The sequence below is a fragment of the Prinia subflava genome, chromosome 5 (genome assembly GCF_021018805.1).
Source record: "Prinia subflava isolate CZ2003 ecotype Zambia chromosome 5, Cam_Psub_1.2, whole genome shotgun sequence".
Classification (NCBI taxonomy): Eukaryota; Metazoa; Chordata; class Aves; order Passeriformes; family Cisticolidae; genus Prinia; species Prinia subflava.
In genome coordinates, this window is record NC_086251.1 from 19,314,483 (window position 1) to 19,336,421 (window position 21,939).

General features: G+C 40.6%; 1 protein-coding gene across 2 annotated transcripts in view; it reads left to right on the forward strand.

Moving 5' to 3' along the window:
* Window positions 1–21,939, forward strand: part of LRP5 (LDL receptor related protein 5) — a 145,413-nt gene that overhangs the window by 114,594 nt on the left and 8,880 nt on the right. For both annotated transcript variants that reach the window (XM_063398289.1, XM_063398290.1), the window contains exons 10-21: window positions 1,647–1,873; window positions 2,185–2,369; window positions 4,627–4,950; window positions 5,759–5,961; window positions 6,257–6,468; window positions 8,320–8,510; window positions 11,002–11,211; window positions 13,002–13,127; window positions 15,974–16,210; window positions 16,762–16,872; window positions 19,506–19,742; window positions 20,996–21,135. In XM_063398289.1, coding sequence (XP_063254359.1) covers window positions 1,647–1,873; window positions 2,185–2,369; window positions 4,627–4,950; window positions 5,759–5,961; window positions 6,257–6,468; window positions 8,320–8,510; window positions 11,002–11,211; window positions 13,002–13,127; window positions 15,974–16,210; window positions 16,762–16,872; window positions 19,506–19,742; window positions 20,996–21,135 — 2,403 coding nt within the window. The remainder of the gene's footprint in view (window positions 1–1,646; window positions 1,874–2,184; window positions 2,370–4,626; window positions 4,951–5,758; window positions 5,962–6,256; window positions 6,469–8,319; window positions 8,511–11,001; window positions 11,212–13,001; window positions 13,128–15,973; window positions 16,211–16,761; window positions 16,873–19,505; window positions 19,743–20,995; window positions 21,136–21,939) is intronic.

Genomic DNA, 21,939 nt, shown 5'->3' on the forward strand with positions numbered 1-21,939 from the left:
GCACTCAGTATTAACATTTGACAAGTGGACTTTGGACTGTTTCCTGTTAGTCTGTAGCTCCAGCTTGGCACAGAAAAAGCCAGGGAACTTGTCCAGTCTCCTCCACACTGTGTTGAGGGCTCACCTGCCCCCAGTTCTATCTCAGTGTGTTCCCCAGAATGCATTTCCTGTGATGTTTGGTACGCATTCACATGCACGCTAAACTGAGGCTGGAGCTCTTCATCAGTGTTACTTTGCCTTTTGAAGTGAGCTAACTATATGGTAGGAAATGACAGATTCACTTCACTGGAACTAAATTATTCTATTTAGACTCTTAATAGGATTTCCAAGAGCAATCAGAGTTTGCTTGCCAATGTGCTCAAGCCATAACGTGGCAAAGGTCACTTTTGGAGCCTGCAGGGCTCGGGCGGTTTCTGTAGCCTCTCTGTGAAGACCAATGAGGGCTGTGCTTCGGTGTTAACAGTGCTGCTTGTGGCGTGGATGCCATTCCTTCAGGAGGAGTGCCAATGTAATAAATTAGTGTAGTGTAGACACAGTTACTAAATAAATCTCACACAAGCACCTGGAGAGCAGGAGTTATGGACATCTTAATCATTTGTACTGGAAAGCATATTACTTCAGCTGCATCAGTGCACAGAACTCAGTCTCACTTCGTGCCGGACTGGAAAACATTTTACTTGTTTGTTACCTCCTGAATTTTCCAGCATACTGTATCTTCATATACATACCCAGTATCTTCCAGCACCTCTGGGTTCTCATTCCCCTTGTCCCCCACATCTAGCTGCTTAGGAGCAAGTATTATAATTTCAGAGCTTGCAGTCAGCTCCCGTTTCTTCAGAGACTGCCACTTCCCTGATCTCCACTTGCCTCTGGTTAAAGGAGGACACATTTTCAAAAACTACATGATGTGATTTCAGGGTTTGACATTTACCTTTAAAAGCATAAAATGTCTCTGACCCTTACACATTCATTCATTCCTACTGATTTCTTAATAATTTGATACATTCATGTATCAAATTATTAAGAAATCAATAGCAGAAATATTGGCGGTCATGCAGACTGGAGTACTCAGTGTTGATAAGCAAGGATGGGTATTTGGTCCTGGAATTTACCTGGGCATTATTTCAGTGCTGTTAGGAGTGACTTAATATGTGTGCAGTCCTTGCCCTATGACTTATTTTGGTGAGTGTGCATAACTAAAATGTAGATGGGATAAAGGTGCTCCGGGTGACTGATTATGAGAAACCATTTAATTTAGATGCCACTGAGATGTGTTTCTGAGACTTAAAACATTACAGCGAATTAAATAATTTTTATAAACAGCTTCTCATGGGCAAATAGAAGAGAGGAAGGGGGGTTAAGGAAGAATCTGCAGCTACCTACTGTTTTCTGAAAATCATGTCCTTTTCAGATGTCTTGGTCTGGCCATCAGAAACCACTAGCTTTCTGAAAATTCAGATGTTTTTCTGCTGAGAATTTCTCTGTCGTTTTTGGTAATAGAAATTAGTTGTTTAAAAAGTAACAGTGACTGGGAGGTTTTTGTACTAATTTCTTTTTGTACACCAAACTTCATGATATTTATCCTTTTTTATTTATTACTGGGATATCCATAAGCACTGTAATATTTTTACACCATTGTTTTCCAGACCATAAGCCGAGCTTTCATGAATGGGAGCTCTGTTGAACATGTGATTGAGTTTGGGCTAGATTATCCAGAGGGAATGGCTGTAGACTGGATGGGAAAGAACCTCTACTGGGCAGATACTGGAACCAATCGCATCGAAGTCGCCCGCCTGGATGGGCAGTATAGGCAGGTCCTTGTGTGGAAGGACTTGGACAACCCAAGGTCTCTGGCTCTGGATCCCACCAAAGGGTAAGGGACTCCCTTGTTTTTCAGAGCTTTGTGTGGGTGTTCTTGTATGTAACAAGCTATTTGGCACAGTTCTGTCTCTTCAGAGTCTTTGAAAAGGTAATAAACCTTCCACAGTCCTATGGGTTACAGTCAAAAACTCATAATTGTCAAAAATACTATTCTGCTTTTGTGTAAAAAAAAGGAGGACTGTGATGCTGCACATAACCATGTGTGTTATTTTGTTTTTTCAAGTGCTGCAAAGAAATTCAGAAAGGCAAAGCATGCAGCTATACCTGGCTGATGCCCTCTTTTTGTTGCACTTCTCGTTGCAGATACATGTACTGGACTGAGTGGGGAGGTAAACCCAGGATCGTTCGAGCCTACATGGATGGGACAAACAGCATCACTCTGGTGGACAAAGTGGGGCGTGCCAATGACCTCACCATCGATTATGTGGACCAGAGGCTCTACTGGACTGACTTAGACACAAGCATGATTGAGTCATCAAATATGCTGGGTAATCTAGTGTTGTATTGCACCAGCCAGTACAGAAATATGCACTGGCCGTAGTAGAGTAATTGAATAATATGAAATTTGAACAATATGATATGAAATTTGAACAATATAACTGATAGTAAATCTGTGTGTGTATTTTCTTATAGAAGGAAATGGAGGGTTAAGTGTTTGAGAAAATTTTAAAAGCCTTCATAAATTAATAACCATATGATGATTTATAATGGTGGTGAGATAAGATGTCATTTCTCTCTATTGGTGTGAAACTGTCTGTGTTGTACCAAAGCACAGATAGCCTCCAAATTCTTAAAGTTAGGACAATTTACAAGTTCATTGTAAATCATCCCTGACATTTAGCCTAGACACTAATATTCTGTTGAAGTACTATCTCCTATTTCTAACTTTAGACCAGTTGTATTAGTTCTAAACCAAAATACTTCTTGCATTTCATGGAGGCTGAAAGGTTGTGCAGCTACTTCTGCAGGGTATGTTTCAGATACAACGTTCAGATACAACATTCTCATGTTTTCCATTGGAGTTTAATTTATACATACAAGGGATGTGCTCTGATTGACAATATACATGATTTCACTGCAACTAGGTTTTTTGTTTGTTTTTTTAATCTGTGAAAAGATATTTTTAGATAGTTTCTTTAAGGTGTTATTCTGTGTGCGTATCTTCAGAATTCTGGGATTCTGGAATCACTCCATTGTAGAAGGCCACCAGGGTGGTCAGGCTCGATTTGCCCTTAGTGAAGCTGTGCTGGCTGTGTCAGGTCATCCCTTTGTCTTGCACATGCCTTAGCATTGTATCCATGAGGATCTGTTCCATGATATTCCTCTCCCAGAGGTGAGGCTCACGGGTCTGTAGTTCCCTGGGCCCTCCTTTTAAAAACAGGAATGATGTTTCCCTTTTTTCCAGTCACTGTCAACTTCATGGCTTTTCAAATACGGTGGAGAGTGGTTTGCCAACCTCATCAGCCAGTTGCATCAGGCTGTGATGCATCCCATCAGGCCCCATAGACTTGTGCACATTCACTTTTATACTGTACTGTGTCTTTGTAGTCTGCAGATTATAAGGACTCAGGCAGACTTGTTACAAGTGGGCTCATCAGTTAAGGGATGAGTAAAGCACTCTGAAGTGAATGAGTGGATGCTGCTCCCAGCTTAATCTTGGACATTATAAACAGCAGGGGGAAAAAAAATCACACTTTTTAGAGATTTTCTTTCATCTGCTATGAAAATTCAATTATACGGCTTATCTGCTTCCTTCAAAAGAGTCTTTCTCCTGAATTCATCACTGTGGACCAGAATTGCTCTGAGAAGTACCTGAGAGCGTGCAGGATATCTGTACCCCTAACTCTGAGAATTTACATGCGTAGAAGTGCCGTGGGAAGGTTGTCTCTATATTTAGGTCTGGTGGCTTATAAGAAAGTGGCCTCACGTTCTGATTTATGGTTATTTTATTCTTTCTCAAGTCTTGGTGAAATGGAAAGTAGAGCAGAGGAAGAAAAGTGAGGTGTTCTGTAGAGTAGCATTAGAAGTTTGAGACAGGGGGAGATGGTGCTGCTAAAGGTTACATCTTCTTTGATGGCAGAGATTCAAAGAGGTTTATGCTTGAAAATGTTCAGGAAGGTGGTTTCAAGTAAGACTTTATCTACTTCAGTAATGCATCTCTGTCAGAGACCATCCTCTAGAAGGTGTTAAATCTGTTGTAGATGTTGCTAACTGAGCCACTGAGTGTGGGAGTATTGAGATTTCTGCCAAACAAATGGTTTCCTAAACTCCTGGGATAGCTGTATGTTAAATTGCACTGGAAAAGATTTGTTTCTTGAGTGAAGCACCATAATTTCTCGTAGCATTTTCTCTGTGAATCTCAAGTTTGTTGTTGCTTTCATGCATATTAATGCACTTTTTTATTTGCCTAAGTAATTACTGGAGCTGGTAGCATTTAGGATATGTTTTTCAATGTCTGTTCAGGTTGATCAGCATGAGACATATGAAGTAGTCATTATTTAGATTACAATAGACTGCCATAGTTTCAAATTGCTCTGTAGGCAAGAGGGTATCAAGGTATTGCTTTTGAGTTCAACTGTTTGTTACCTCTTGAGCAGATACTAGTTAATAAAGAATCCCATGATGCTGGTTTGGAAAATTAAGTTTTATTTTAAAAAGAAGGAAAATATTTTTCTGCATGCCAGTCAAACTCTTCATGTTATGCCACAGGAATTGTCCTTCAGTTGGTTATCCTTGTTTTTGCAGGACAAGAACGAGAAATCATAGCAGATGATCTACCTCATCCATTTGGATTAACCCAGTACAGTGACTACATCTACTGGACAGACTGGAATCTCCACAGCATAGAAAGAGCAGACAAGACCAGTGGGAAGAACAGGACGCTTATTCAGGGCCATCTGGATTTTGTGATGGATATATTGGTCTTCCATTCTTCTCGTCAGGACGGCTTGAATGATTGTGTGCAGAATAATGGCCACTGTGGTCACTTGTGCCTTGCCATCCCAAATGGATTTAGGTGTGGCTGTGCTGCTCATTACACCTTGGATCCCAACAGCAGGAACTGTAGTTGTAAGCCTTTTTATTTACTACTGTTTTCTTCAGTGCTTGTGGCTTCCAGGTGCAAAAGGAATGGGGTCCTAAGTGTGTTTCAAAGCTTCTGGCTTTTAAACTGATCTTTGAGTATGAGGACAGGGTATGGAATTTTATATCCATTTTTGTGACATGTACTAGGCAGGAAGATTTGTATTTCAAGTCCTAGAAATGACAGCGCTGTCAAGTCTGGTCTTTCTTGTTTTACCAGAAGTGCTTTCTAGGTGATTCAGCTGTGTGAGTGAAGCTTTCCCACTCCTTACCTAAGTGTGTATGTAGGTGGGTGGAAAAGAAATTACCAAAAAAAAAGTCTTTTTCTCTTACATGCTTGAAAAAGTCAGCTAGAATAACAGTCAGTAAAGTAGTCTTAACTCCTAAGTAGTCTGCCCAAGTTGCAGATGCACTTGAAATACATATAAATTTGTTATCTCCCTGCATGTGATATTATGAACCTGCCAGTTGACTGGTTGCCCAACAGGAACTTAATTTTCCAGGAAAAATGACACATGAATAAGAAATGGGTGCATAGTAGCATATAAGGCAATTTTAACTGAATGAAAGGGTAAGTTTTTGAAAAGCAGGTCTTGCGGATTTAATCTGATCTCCTTCTATAACTATAGAAAGAAACATTTCAACTTTATAGCAAAAATCTCCAGTTATGAGTTATTTAATTTTCATTGTGAATATTAATGTCTCTGTGTGACTTTGTTCTAAAAAATTTCTTTCTTCTGGGGATATATTTTTGGGAATTGTGATTTCTCATGCATTCTGTTTTGGCTTGTTTCAGCCCCGGCCAGTTTCCTGCTCTTTAGCCAGAAATCTGCCATCAGCAGGATGATACCTGATGATCAGCAAAGCCCAGATATCATCCTCCCTATGCATGGTCTGAGAAACGTCAAGGCTATTGATTATGATCCCTTAGATAAATTGATCTACTGGGTGGATGGACGCCAGAATATTATAAAAAGAGCCAAAGATGATGGCACCCAGGCAAGTGTACATTTTGTATATAGTTTTGTGTCAGTCTTTTTGTGTGCTTTTACTTTATACTTGACCTTCCTCTTCTATCTGCCACACCAAGGAATCATCACTGTCAACTGCTCTTGTCAGCACTTACTCATGGATATTCTGTTTGTGTATGAGAATTACTGAATGTTTTTAGAATTGTGTTTTTAGGGGCTTCTAAACCGTCAGGTGGGTAAACCATGCTTTCTGTGCAATCAGTGTTCTTCAGCCAGTCATCAGAATAATTGTTGGAAATCGTTGCCCGTGTGTTGTCTTGCAGCCCTTCACTGTCATGAGTACCCCAAACCAAAGCCAGAACCCGGAGAAGCAGCCACACGACCTGAGCATTGATATCTACAGCCATACCTTGTACTGGACCTGTGAGGCCACAAACTCCATCAATGTGCACCGGCTGAACGGGGAATCCATCGGGATGGTGCTGCGAGGGGACCACGACCGGCCCAGGGCCATCGTGGTGAACGCAGAGCGAGGGTGAGCTCCCTTCCTGCACCTCTGCAGAGCTCTCTAGGGATGTGGGCCAGTGCTGTGTGGGGGAATCTTGTGCTGCATCTGTCTGTTTTTACAAGGAGAAGTTTTAAATATCAGGGTATAGGTGACTGCTTATCCAGTTCTGGGTTCTGAAGGTATCCAGCTTTCTCCTCCTGTTCTCTCAGCCGTGTGTGAGGCACTAACCCCGGTGGTGACAGCAAAACCACCTTGTCCTTTTCTCTGTGTGGATGCACAGCCCTGCCACCTAACAGGAAAAACAAGAGAGTCTGTATCACCTCAGAATCTGGATCAAAAATGTTCAGTCATCATAAAACAAATGTTTCCAGGGGTAAAGAAAGGAGCCTCTAATTTGATGCAACTGTTCCTGTAAATGTAATAGTATAAAGCTTAAACACTTAAACCCTGTATGTTTAAGTTCTTTCTGCTGTAATGTGCATCTCTAAAACATCTGAAATAAATTGAAGCAGGTAGGATGCACTAGAGTGATTCCCCACAGGAGGAAAATACATTGTTTTGCTGTGAAGCAGTTTTGGTTTGGTTAGTTTCAACAGACACTCTGCTTCTGTTAGCTAGGTTGATGTCAAATATGGCCCCTCTTAGATGTTAAATATGGTCCTTTACTGTTCTCTTTAGTGAGTTAGATTCTTAAATCCCAGTTTACTGCTAAATGGCTTACCATGTGCATGACAAATGTTCAATGACAATACTTCACAACTGTGTGGATACAGCAGTAATCAGAGCCTCTGTCTGGAGCGTGTATAGGACTAGTGTTCTATACCAGTGTACTCTGCACAGTTCAAAAGCTGTTGTGGGGAGAGGGGGGATTAGAGAAAAGATTCTAATCTTATTGGGACTAAGTCACTTGGATATAGTTTGTATTTATAAAAGCTTATCTGCTTTCTCCATTAAAATGGGAGTTTGGGTTTGTTGATCTCTGAAAGTCTCAACCGTTCTAGTCAGGTTTTCAAGTGGTTTAACACTAAATCCATTTATAAATTAAAGGAGGAAAAATGAGGAAAACACTATGTTAAACACTGAGACTATCTGGGAGAGTTGAGTGAGTGATCAACAACTTCTGCCATGGTTACAGAATTCCTTCCTCCACCTCTCCCTTGGCTGCTTGTCTGACTGCTGCTCCCCTCCTTGTGCCATAAGGAAAGGCTGTGCAGCAATGCAGCCCATGCTGTTGGAGAGTTTGCCCATGTTACCACTGAAAAAGTAGTGGACTTTTCCTTTAAAGAGGTCTCAGTTCATCTAGGGGGTGCACAAACCCTTTTTTCTCTATGCATGAGGAGGTCAGAAACTGCTTTTGTTTGCAACCGACCTGGCTTAGAGAGATGGAAAGAGTTCATGGAACAAGATGTCAAGAATGTGCCATCTTCAGTTGTTCTTCTGTAATCTTTTCTCAAGTTTGGTAGGAAATTTTACTTGCTGAGAAGGAAAGGTAACGTAGAAGGAGAAGAGGTGGTGGTGGTTAATGTTTATTTGTCAGAAAAGACTTCTGGACTTCGATTTGTAAGTGGGGACAGCTTTACCCAGGGACAGTTGGACAAGGTCTGTGCAAGTCTCTTACAACCCCCGACTCCGTGCAGGAACAGTGCTGCTGGTGAGCAGTGCTGAGGCACTTGATGACCTGGAGATAAATCCTATTCATTTCAGGCTGCGTGTGTCAGTTAGCAGATGTTTGGTTCTGGGTCTTTGCACGTGGGAGCAGTCACCCAGCCGTGCCTGTGAAACCATCCCCACTTACAGCGTGGGTTACAAGATGCTGTGCGTAGAGGGGCGTTGCTGTCCCTGGAGCTCCCAGTTCAGCGATGCTGTCTGTGTTCTCAGGTACATGTACTTCACCAACATGCAGGAGAGAGCTCCCAAGATCGAGCGTGCAGCCCTGGATGGCACGGAGAGAGAAGTGCTTTTCACAACTGGCTTGATCCGACCCGTAGCGCTGGTGGTTGACAACAAACTCGGGAAGCTTTTCTGGGTGGATGCAGATCTGAAGCGCATCGAGAGCTGTGACCTGTCAGGTATGTGGTATGAAGTTAAATGTTTGCAGCAGTGTTAGCATGTACAGCACATCATTCTCTCTTTGATGCTGACCCTGGTGACCTTCATCTCCACCGTTGCCAGTTCTGTGTAGGCAGTCACAGACAGCAGTTGCTGGTGGGCTCCTGTCTTTGATGTAATTCGAATAGACATGACTGTAATGACTGACACCCTCCAAGACAGCCATTTGAGTTTTGATATATTCTGAAAGAGTTGTTAGTGATGGAACCCCTAAATCACCTCTTCTGTGCCCCTTTTTTTTCTTGGTGGTTTGAAAAGTTTGCATACTTTTCAATTTTTCTTTCTCTGAAGCTTACAGTTTAGTAATTCAGTAAAAGTAAAATGACAAGATGGTAAAGGTTTTGTGTTATGCAGTTATGCTGGAGTGGTATCCAAAAGAGATGGAAGAGGCAGCAGGTAAAATTATATAGAAATTATATCCAGTCACAGCCAAAGAATCAAAGCTTACAAATAATATAAATGCAGGGGAAAGCTACAGGATTAAAAGAAAACAATGTTTATGAACTAGAAAGAGAGATGTATCTGTAGCCAGAAAACTGTGGTTATATTTGATCCAGTTGAGCTCACTATAATTTAATTCACTGAGATGTTGATTTTTAATGATTTAGCAGCATTTTTTTATTTTAAAATGCTTTTCATTCTTGCGTCACAACTTCAGAAGAAATTTGAGAGCCAAAGTGATGTTGATTTGAATTACTTCCTCTAAATAGTATTTTCTGAGCAAAATACTTTAAAATGGGCATATGTTAGGGAAAGGTTCTTACTGTAAACTCAGGCTGTTGAATAAATGGGACCAAAATTGTGTATAGCATCCTTCATGCCAATTAAACTGGTCTAGACACCCTTATTCCATTGCAGACTTGTAGAGGTGACATGGTTATGGAGGTTCCTGAAGTTTGCACTGTACCCTGATTAAAACAGCATCCTGCTAAATCAGGGAATAGCTTCAGATGTCTAGTGTGTAACTTTCAGAGAGGGATGAAAGAACTATAAACCCATCTAACAATTTTCTTTACAAGGTTCTGAAATTTTGCAGTTGGAATTAGACCAGAAGTTGGTTTTAAACTCCTTTAGTTTAAGACCATTCCCTCTTGTCCTATCTGCCCATATAAAAAGTTGCTCTCCCTCTTGTTTATAAGCTCCCTTTAAGTATTATGAAAGGCTCTTGAAGGTCTCCCCAGAGCCTTCTCTTCTCCAGCCTGAGCAACCCCAGCTCTCTCAGCCTGTTCTCATATGAGAGGTGCTCCAGCCCTCTGATCAAGTTCCTGGTCCTTCTCTGGCCTTGTTCCAACAGGTCTGTGTGCAAAACTAATAGAACCTGCTAATGTTACATTCTCATGCTTGGCAGAGCTCTGGATAATTTATTATTAAATGATAGCAGCAAATTAGTTGAATCCAGTTCTCATAGCATTTTTATTATGTGGATTCTATAATATCATTTTGCATAGATACTAAAAACTTGAATTTTTTATATATAAGCAGACATAAGGTCATAGTTCCAAAATTAATTATGATAGCAGAAGTACCACCAAGTTATGATTTTGTTTCAAATTTTCATTTTTAAAATCAACTATATCCAGTTATATAGGCATACACAGAATCAGAATGGTTTCAGTGAATTAATAGAATAATTTGGAATATTTTCACCCTAGAAAAGAATAATAAAAGCAATAATTAAATGACTCTAAGTGTAGGGCAGTATGCAGTAGAAGACAGCAAGTAATTAAAGTGAAAACTGATAATAAATGTATTTTTACTTGACCTCTTTTTTACTCATTGGTTTAAAGCAGATCTTTTACACATTTTTATAAAGCAGAGTCTGAACATTTGACAGTGTTCCTGTTTAGGAGCATATTGAGTCACTTAAGTTTGGGTTTTCTGGTGGGTTACTAAATAAAAATAGTTGGGTTTTTTTAAGAGCTTTTCCTTTTTGATCATATCTTTGTGGTTGTCACACAGTCTGTGACAAGGTTTAGTGCTTGCCTCTCGCTTTGCATGATGAATATTTTATTTGAGTAACAGCAGTGAAACTAATTTGGTTGTATTACACTCTTGCTTATAGATTTCAGAAAAAATGTACTGCTCCGTGTGTGAGTGCACTGTGAAACGTTTTGCCTGAGAGCTGAGCCTGTGTCAGCTTCGGGAGCGCTCGCAGTTGCACAGAGCAGAGATGTCAGTGTGAGGCTGAGCACGGCTGGCTGAGCAGCCGGGCTCTGCGGGGGTGAGCTGGGTTTCATGGTGTGTCTGCTGGCCTGCAGGATGTACCTGAGATGAGACTGAACAAGCAGAGCCTTGCTCTGCAGAGACATGAAGTCAGTGACCTTGTAGCTCACTCTCTCCAAGGTTTGGTGTGGTTTGGGTTTAGCTCGGATGTTGGTTTGTGACGTTTTTTTGAGGAATAACTGTGAAGTCCACTGGTGTAAAACTAGTCTTTGTCTCTGTTGGTGTCAGGTGCCAACCGCGTGACCCTGGAGGACTCCAACATTCTTCAGCCCATGGGACTCACTGTGCTGGGAAATCACCTGTATTGGATTGATCGGCAGCAGCAGATGATTGAGAGAGTGGAGAAAGTGAATGGGTACAAAAGGACCAGAATTCAAGGCCGCATTGCTCACCTAACAGGCATTCATGCTGTGGAAGAGCTTGATATGGAAGAATTCTGTGAGTTTCAGTATCTGATGTCTTGTCCATTGCATCTCAAAATCCTCATCCAGCTGAATATTGTAATCATGTTGCCTGTGGGCTTCAGATAAGTCATGGAACGAGATCAACTTGACCAGTCAGGATTGCAGGAGAGGAGGAGAAACAAATTCTCCTTCTTGTCGAGGGGACTATTGCTGCACAGCTGGAACATGTGATATTGTGGCACTGAGTTACCTGCCTTGTACAAGCTCACATGACATGATTGTAAAAGAGAATACAAAATCACAAACAAAATGTGGGAAACAGAGGTCTCATTGTTGCCTGTGATGAGTTGTCTTATATAGGGAGGGTACATTTGTGTATAATGCTTTAATTTTCAGAAGAAGTGATTCAACTTCACAACAAACACGTACATTAGTGTCTGTGATGGCTGGAAGTATTTTTGAACTTGTGTATGTGGGTAAGCTGTTACAAATCAGGTAACATAAGCATTTAAACTGTAGTAGGTTCTATGGGGTAATCATGACCCAGAGGTTCTTTTTTTCTTTCACAATACCCAGCTTTTATTCTTCTGTGCCACTTCACACATTTCACATATATTGGTGTATTTCAAAGGTAATACTGACTGAAGCAAAAAGATTTTTTTTTCTTTAATTCTCAACAGTGTTAAAAAAGAGATTTGCTTTCACTCCATGTGTTTATTTAAGACGGGGAAAAAGAATGATCTTTTGCAGCTGAAAAATTTCTGCATAGGTGATTTCTATTACAACAGTGGAATAAATATACATATGCACAGGCAGGTATATATGCATGCACTTCTGTGACCAACTCATGCCTCAAACACTGTATTAAACTAATAAATTTGTTAAAGGTAGAAAGCAGGTTGCTGAGAAGCCTGGCCAGTTGGAAAACAACTTTTGCAGAGAAATTATGGTATCTATACAATTTCTTGTTCCTGAGAGCAGGAAAGAATGCACTGTTCAGCAGCATCACAAATAACACAGGCTGTGGCCCCACAGGCTGCTGCAGCAGATGCTCAGCCTGAATAAGCAGGCAAGAGACTGAGTCTCTTCTGACTCTGTTGGGCTGGGGTCATCAGAAGTGACCTCCCATCTCTGTACCTGTATCATATCCACCTAATGTTCACTAAAAATTGTTCTTTCAGGACCTCTCAGTGCTTCTGGGTAACTGATTGGGAACACAAATGCGTAGCTTCCTGTCTTTAAACAAAGATCCAAAAATATTTGTGCCTATGTTGCAGTTTTGTGAGGAACAGGGAAGTTTAGGCACTAAATATTAAGAGCTCTTTAAAGGAGAAATCTTAGGGTTTTGCAGGTTGGCATTCTGCAGTAACATGTTATTTCTTGATGCCTACCGTAGAAATGCAGGTGGGGTATCTAGGTAAGATGTAAATGCAGCCTTCTCAAATCTGCCTTTTCAGTTCACTTCAGCTCCCCAGTTCTTTTTAGAAGTTCTTTAAAGGTCTCCATATGATAGAACCATTGAGTGGTTTGGGTTGGAAGAGACCTTTTGAAGGTCATCCAGTTCCAACCCCCTGCAGTGGGCTGGGACATCTTTGACTTCATCAGGTTGCTCTATTACTGTGACTGGGAGAAATCTAGTCCTTACAAAGTAATAAATCAGCTTTCAAGCATTGAACTGAAAAATCCTGCATGTATCTTCCTAATAATTTGTTGTGAAATCTTGGTTACTCAGACAGAAGTGGTTTCTGAATAGTTTTTGATTTTGTTCTATTGAGGAATAGTTATCATTCTTTTACATAATATTCTTTTTCTGTGTTTCACCAGCTGTGCATCCATGCTCCCGTGACAATGGGGGGTGCTCACACATCTGCATTGCCAAAGGGGATGGAACTCCAAGGTGTTCATGCCCTGAGCACCTTGTGCTTCTGCAGAATCTCTTAACATGTGGAGGTGAGTTATGCTTAAAAGCACTGCTAATCATTTTGTATCAAAAACGTGGCAGCTGAGGTTGCATTCCAGTCCAAAATGTGGATTTACACACGATTTTTCTGTACATATTGTGCTGCAATGTGTTAAATTAGTCTTTGGTAGTTTACCAGCTGTTTTCTGCTTGAGACTTCGGGCACGTGTGAATTCTCGTTCTGAGCAGAAAATTTTTCTTTGACCTTAAAATACTTGCATCTTCTACTGAGATTTTTATAATTGTATGATGTGACAGGTTTGTGCTTTAAAACAAGTGTATTTATAAGATGATGTTGCATCAACCTATGATGACCTAGCAGCAGAGATGGTGCCTATGATTCCCACAGTATGAGACTCCAGGCTTTGAAATTATTTTGGCCTTGTAGCATGAAACACTGTACTGGCTACTTATCAAATGCAGGCTCCATTGTGATTCTTTTTAGTTAAGGTAGTTCTCCTCTTTCCACATGGTAGACTTTTCCTTTAGCCTTCCCTTTTACCATGCTAGTATTTTTGAAAACTGTTAACATTACACTTGCAGAGGAGATTCAAAACAAAACATTGTTTCTTTTTGGGAGGCATTATGCTCTGTTGGTCCTCTTGCCTTCTCTTCATGTATTTATTTTGCTGTGGATTTCATTTTCTGGCTGAACTCTGAACTCCCATGGGACAGTCATTTCCATGACAAACTGTTTTCTTTCCCATGACCACAACACGTTATGTGGCTTTAGAGTAGTGGTGGTTACATGGGGAGGGCAGGGTTGATCAAGCTAATTATACTTCTTGCTGTAGTGTTGTTGCACAACATGGACAGTGAGAGTCTCATATTCCACTCCTTTGGATCGTCAGCTATAAATCTAAAAATTCAACGGCCTCCATTTCAGTGTCTTATTTTTTTATTCTAATCTTTCACTAAGCTTACAACAACTTTTTAACCCATCTTGTCCTAGTAACAGCCACTAGCCAGTGTTTAAAAATAGCTTGGTTGGCTGGAGAACATTTGTCCATGTTCTGGACAACCTTATGAATGCTTTTGTCAAGTTTTTTAACGCAAGCTTGTGCTTGCCAAGTGCAACCATAGTGCAACATTAAATGTGCCTTTAAATGCAGAAGTAGTGATCTGTCTGTTGAATTATCCAAACAGCACACATGTATCAAAATTTAATCCAAGAATTACCTTAATGTGTGTGTCTGGCATCTTTATCTTACCTACAGCTGCCAAGTCACTGGCTACATTTGTAATCCTCACATTTTTATTCACGTTTTGTTTTTCAAGCTCTTGTTTATGCTTTTGTTTCATTGAACTTTTTCTCCCTAATGAAGAAAGCACAGCAGCATTTTAACTGTTTGCATGTAATTCTAGAGTTTTTAACACCACCCTCAGGAGAAAAACTACTCATAGAGCTAAGGAACTTTCCTTCTGTTGGGTTCTTTGTGAAGTCCATTCCTGAGCCTGAATCTTAAGAAAAGCTCACTGGGCTTCCAGAGGAGTGTTACCATCCAGTGCCAGAGCACGCCTCTAGCTTGATCAAACTGTTGTTATAGGAAGGGATGATGTGGTTCTCTCTTAATCCAGGTGGAGAAGCATCTGCTCAGAGCATTATTGGGCAGCAGCAGCTGTGGGGAGGAGTGGATGCCTCTGCTAAATGATTTAATTGTGTCACAGAGTTTGACCCAGCAACTTTTCAGCTCAGTGGAAGTGTTACGTGATTGCTGCAGGGGTGTTTTGACGTGGCCGCCACGTTTTGACTGTAACTAATTGCAACTGATAACAAATGAGTAGATTTGTCCATTTTCTGTTTTTTTCATTGATAACAGTGCTAGAAAACTTTGTGCTAACTTGTATGTAAAGGTTTGGAGCATTTTTGCAGTAGATTCTTGATCTGGACTGTGTTTGTCAGCTGGCATTCTGGAGAAGGCAACTATGGATGCCTTATAGGAGCATCCTGTTGCATCTCTATGTGGTGTTGTAGCTGCTGCTTAATGGCGTCAGTGCCTCACTGCAACTTGAACAGCAGTATGGATGTAAAAAGAGTGATACCAGAATCTTGGGGGTCCATGAAAAGTCAAATTTGAAGGAAGTCCCAGCTTTTTTAGGTCCAACAAACATAAAAATGGCTGTGCACAAGTTAAAGTGATCTATCTCTGTAGTGAGAGAACGTAAGATTAGGGCAGGTCTGCAGTGCTCCTTAGACTGCTCTCTGGACCCTCACTGACCTGCAGCCCGGAGACTTTCCAGCAAGAGAACTTAGCTTAATGTTTACCAGTCCTGTATGGATTCTTTTTCCTCCATTTGTATTTTTCAATTCATAACTGACCCATAAATTTTTTTTGTGGAAAAAATCACTGGAAAAATGATGAAACAGAAACTGTAGAAGTTATATGTTTTAGATGTATTCATTGCCAATTAACGCGATCTGTCAGGTTTTTTAATGAAGAATTGATCCAGGCTAATTGTAGGGATTAGAATTGTTTAGAATCTGGTTTGTGAGTATTCTTTTGAATTTATGTATATGACAATGTCTTCCAAAAATGGCTGTTAGAGACAAAGCAAGTATTTGTAGACTAAGTATTTGTAGCTCCTGCCCTCAGTTCAGTGCTTGACTGCTAAAGCAAACTTCTATCAGCATGCATCCAGTTTTTGTTACAAAGTCGGTAAAATTTCGTTCCGTATGCAAAATCATATTTTCCTCTATGCTGGAATCTTAATGTGTTCACAGAAGAATTCCAGGGAAGGAATAAGTGTGCTTTTCTTGACAAACTCTGTTGTACTTTTACTCTGTTGAAAGGGATAAGATTGAGTGTACAAATCTGATCTGTTTTCTATTTCTCAGAACCTCCAACGTGTTCCCCAGACCAGTTTACGTGTGCAACTGGAGAGATTGACTGTATCCCAATGGCGTGGCGCTGTGATGGGTTTCCTGAGTGTGATGACCAGAGTGATGAGGACAGCTGCCCCATATGCTCTGCATCCCAGTTCCAGTGTGAGAAGGGACAGTGCATTGATGCACACTTGCGCTGTAATGGAGAAATCGACTGTCAGGATAAATCTGATGAAGTGGATTGTGATAGTAAGATCAGTTTTCCTGAACTCATGGTTCTAACACAAGCATCCCTTTGGGATTCTAACTGTTCTTGAAATCTATAGATACAAATCCTTTTTTTTGAGACAGAAATTCCTGAATATAGATAAGAAATTTAGCAGTTACTTAGCAAGGATATATTACACATAATATATCTATTATGTATACATAAAATAGGTATGGAGTACATAAGGTTTTATAATATGCCACATTACTACATTTTGTTAACATGTCAGGTGATCAGCTGCAGTTTGTTAGATACTGTTAAGAGATTCATGCTGATTTGATCTTAGTTTTGCCCCTGCAGGACTGATTTGACAAAGGATTGGGAGTTACTGGGACCAGAATTTAATTTTAGTTCCACTGAGAAAGATGTGTAACAACAAGGAGGAGGAACCAGAGATACACAGGCTTGCAGTTTACCCACAGCAGTGTTGTGGTGCCTACCTGATCATAATATGGAACTTCTTTCAGTTTTCTCAAGAGGCTCAAAGGCCCCTGTGCTGTCAGTACTTGATTTTTCCTCTCTTTCTGTGCAGCAATCTGTCTGCCCAACCAGTTCCGCTGTGCGAGCGGCCAGTGCATCCTCCTGAAGCAGCAGTGTGACTCCTTCCCGGACTGCATCGACGGCTCTGACGAGCTCATGTGTGGTGAGATGTCTTTGCTTGACATTCAGGTGCTGAGTTTGGGCATGTTCTACACCCCTGTGCAGAGCCCTGGTCTTTGCAGAGCAATATCCTTTCAGGGAAGAATGCTTCTGAAGGGCCTTCAGAACTGTCCTTAGGGAAACCTGATTTGACTGTGCTCAGTACCTTGGAACTTGCACAGCTGCTGCTAAGCCTGGAGTGGCTTTTAAAAATGTGCAGCCCTGTCCACTGCAGTAACAGGGCCAAACTGGAGACTAATTATGTGGAGGAGCTAAGATGTAATGGGCAAGTGTCCACAAGAGACCACAAACTGGTCTCTTACAGTGCAGGTGTGAAAAGAATATATGGAGAGATGTTGATTTTTCTGGGAAAAATGTGACTTTGAATTCTCATGGTAGTAGATATGTGCAAGTTACAGACATGCAGATGGCAGCTGTTGTGTTAGCTCAAAGTCTGTTACTTTGCAGTCCAAAGTGGATGCTAAGATTCACTTACTTTTGCTCTTACAATTTCTGTTGTTTTGCACCATTGGGGCGACTAGAGCATGAAGTATTCAGACAATGGGGCAGATGGAGGGAGTATTTAGAATCACGAAAGTGATTTAGCAAAACAGTTGGAACAAAGCAGTTTAGAATAAAAGCAAATAGATGTGCTGGTCTGTCTGTAGTTCATTTGGAACAAATAGCTTGCACTGGGTTTGTGTAGAGAAATGCTGCACTTACATTGCCTATAGGGCCAACCATAGTGGATTGTGGAGTTTTGAATATCTTAGGTCTTGTCACGTTTTGAAGCACCATTTGTCAAAAGCTGTGCCACGGCTGGAATGAGAGCAGGGTTCACCAGGTTTGGTCCAAGGTAGCCTTGTTTCTTCCTTCCTTCCATCTTTATGGTGGGTACTGCAAGGAAAAGTGTATTCATGAGTAAAAATAGTGAAAGGAGCCCTAGTTGTGAATAGAAAAAAAGGCTAAAAGAATGGAGACAGAAACTGTTGGAAATTCCAGACTGAGCATGCTTCTCCCACATCTTCCATTTAGCTCTTTAGCGTTCATCCAGTTGCTCCAGTTTCCTGGATAGTATAAGGCCACTTCTTCCTCTTTTTTTTTTTCCCCCTCAGTTTCTTTGTGCACTTGGCAAACTTTCATGCTGCCAAGTTAATGCAGCTGTTTCCTGTTTGCACTTTGGGTCCAGTCCTGCAATTAGGTCTTAACTGATTTAAAAGTGTCTTTATGTAGACGTAGGGTTGTCTCCTCTGGACCTCTTTGTGGAACAGAGCATTCTCTTGCTTCCCACTTGACTGAGGAAAAGAACTCAAATAGGGAATAAATATGATTGCTACCTTCTAGATAAGGACCTTGCTTTCAAAAGAAGCTAGGTTTAACGAAAATGAGAATGTGTTTTAAAATAACTAATTTGGGAACATGTTTTAATTTTGGCTTTGCTTTTTTTCTGGTATCATGGCTGAACTAATCTATTTGAAAACTTAAGACCTTAGTTGACATGAAAGTTGTCTTGCACTAATAAGTGTGAAAAAACATAAAGACTTTAAGACAGAAATTCTTGATGCTGAGCTGTTAAGAGTTTATTGCTAGATCTTTATATTTCCTTTATCTTCCTTCTCAAATTTCAGTTATTTTTCATTCCCTTCTGCTGAAGTGGAAACCAGAACCACTGGAGAAAAATTTTATGAAGTGATGCCCTGAATCTTATATGAACCCTTTCACTTCTTACAACTTCATCAAGGGGGAAGGGTCTGTAGTTAGAACTGAGCATGTAAAATTTGGACAAGTTTATTTTGATTTTTTTCACATTTTGAATGTATCTGTTAGTGTATGTTAAAGAATAAAATTACAAACGTGGATCACATTGAAAAAATTGCTTTCCCTGAAGAACATCGCATACGTGAAAAACAGAGAGGTGTTAGGTTTATCTGGCAAGAATTTTGAATGTGTTACCCATTATCATGGGGATATGTGAGGTGTAGCTCATGTCAAATACTGCAGCACTTTTTATTATTTAACATTTGGCTACATAGGGGGAAAAATAATGAGTAGAAACTATTTGAGATATTGGATTGTGTTTTCCTTCCAGTTTGTAAGGTGGGGTTTCTTTGAAAGCAAGTTGTATTTTAGGAAGAAAATGTATTCTGTTTCAAGACCTCTATTAGCTAGGAAGATATCCACTGCTTAGTATATATGGTAGCTTCCCTACGGGTAAATTTTCTTGATTTTTCATGTTATTGCTAGCCTAAATGGCTTTTGAGAGAGCAGTCCTCTCTGATTAAGGACTTAAATATTTATAAGTATCCTCTATCTTTGACCCACTGACTTTAGAGGGCAGAGAAGGGAAGGAAACTTTCTAGACTGTTGTTCTATCAAGATAAGTAATCCCATTACAAGATAAATTGGTAGACAAAAAGAAGAGTACTTTGCTCATACTGCTGTATGGAGGGGAAGAGGAGGTATGAAGCCCTGTATTGAGTCAGACAATCTGGAGATGCAGAGGCCTGAGTGAGATGCTTTTAAAGGCACTGCGTGAATGGCTGTGTGCTGACTGATTTGCTGAACGAGCTCCAGGACAGCAGCATGTTCACTGCTCCACGTTTCAGGACCATGCTTCATCTTCTCCTCTCTCTGCAGAAAAATCGAAGCCGGCCTCGGATGAGTCGCAGCCGCACAGCAGCGCCATCGGCCCCGTCATTGGGATCATCCTGTCCCTTTTTGTCATGGGAGGGATGTACTTCGTGTGCCAGCGCGTGGTGTGCCAGCGCTACGCCGGCCCCAACAGCCCTTTCCCACACGAGTACGTCAGCGGCACCCCGCACGTCCCGCTGAATTTTATCGCTCCGGGAAGCTCCCAACACGGCACCTTCACTGGTAAGGGTGCTAAGGACCTGGCATCTGATCAGTGCCTTTGCGTCGTCTGGATTTCCAGTCTTACACATTACTGAGGCTGCTGGATGTGGAGTTTTCAAAGAGCAGAAATTGGATGTTGGTCTGCTCGATGGTTTGGTGATGAATCTGTCATTTGAATCAAATACGGAAAATCTATTAGCTTTTCTTGCACTTTAGTGGTTATGGTCAGCTATTCCTGCTTAAATTATGTTACTATGGTTATCAAGAGGTTTTTGTGGTACAAAATAAAATTAGAGGGTGAATTAATTGCAGGTGAAATGTTTGCAGGGGTGTTTTAAATTGGACTTCACACTAAAGCTTTTTTAATTAAAACAAGTATCAGTAGTTTTCATATGTACTTCTGTAGGTGCTAAACCAAGCTGTCATTCAGATTTTTGTCCATATTTGTTAGCTTTTGGTAGTCCATATTGTTGTGACAAGTTACAGCAGCTGAAAATCTTATATATTTATGTTAATTCTAAAGAAAAGACAAGTTTCTAATACCATGGCATTTCCAAGAAGGATATATAGTCATGAATGATGATTACAAATATTTACTCTGCTTGTAATAAATATTTTTTGCATTTGAAAAAAAAAAAAACTTCCCAGACTTAACTCTTACATTAGCACTGAATGGTCTGACAGGAAGAAAATTAATTGTCTGAGTTAAGAATATATTGTCGTAAAACAGATTGGAGAATGTTGTCTTCCATTTTCCTCTAACTCAGGTTTCCTTCCTTTTGCCTCTGCTGATTCTCAGTTTTAGCTGTGATTATTTTCAATAAAAATACTTGGGTTTTGCAGTTATTCATGTACTTGAGATTGAATTTCTTGTGATGGAAATTGAAACTTTGGAGGTCTCAAGCTTGGTTTGTTTGGGCGTTGTATCATGGGGGTTTTTGCAAATGTGTAGGTTTGTTTAACTGGAAAATTTCTTAGTTAATTTGGGTGAACAGTTGGATCAGCTGTTCTGAAAATTCCTTTCTCAGCAGTGTGGTAGTAGGTTGTGAGGAGTTCAGTGCTCCAGTGAGACAAGAGGTAGTCTGTGGGTGAAATGTTTTCTTTTCAAAGTGTCCTTCCATGTAGTCCTGAAGTTTTTACATAAAGCACTCTTCCCAAGGTGTGACAAGCATTCTCGTTGCATGGATTTGCAAAGCTGGGATTTGGTTTATTTGGCATTGATAGATAACACTGTGGTTTTATCTAAACTTGTTTTCCCTTCTGTTTAAATACAGGCATCTCTTGTGGAAAGTCCATGATTAGCTCCATGAGTCTCATGGGAGGAAGCAGTGGTGCCCCATTGTATGACAGAAACCATGTCACTGGAGCATCTTCCAGCAGCTCATCCAGCACTAAAGCCACTTTCTACCCACAGGTATGTCTTGGAAATACACTGGAGAGTCAGGTATGCCCTGCTTCTGAAGAAAGGTGCAACTTTGTGCTTGCTAGGTAGATGTTAACAACTCTTGGGTGTTCTGTTTATGATGTGCAGGCTCATTTTCACACCTGCTGAACTTCACAAAAGGGCTTTGTTGTAGTCCATCAGGATTATACAGTGCTCTGTGATGTCCAAAATGTTTTGTTATCAGAGTGATACTCAGTTAGTTTGTTCCTGGATACTTCTGTTCTTCCCTTGGAGATGCCATCTCCTTTGTTCTTTGTTGACTCTGATGGCCATCCCAATGACATTTTGCATTGCCTAACATTGCAGGCACACATGGAATAATAAGGCAAGCAAAACAAAACAGACTGGAAGGCAAATGTGTATGAAATAAGCCTGACTTGCTGTTTAGATAAAGTGTCGATTGTTGATTCAGAAAACCAAGTGCATGCACTGGGAGAAAACACTGGCACAGCAGGGTGAGGCAGAGGTTACTTTGCTTGCTTTTTTTCTTTTTTAGCTATAATTTAGCTCCATTTCTGTCTTTAGAGCATTGGGAGTGACAGAATTCTCATCCCCATGTCACAGTTTCACAAATTTCAAGATGTATATTCTGAATGGAAAGAGTCCTCTCTGAATCTCTGAGACATACAAAGGTTCCTGTTTGCCAGCATATTTTGTCATGACTTTTTTGTTTTTCCATTGTACTTCTGAGCAATGCCTCCATTGGCTTTTAGGTACACACAACAAGCTGCCAGAGTTGATCTGCCAGCTATGGAGGGGATTTTTGTGTAGTAT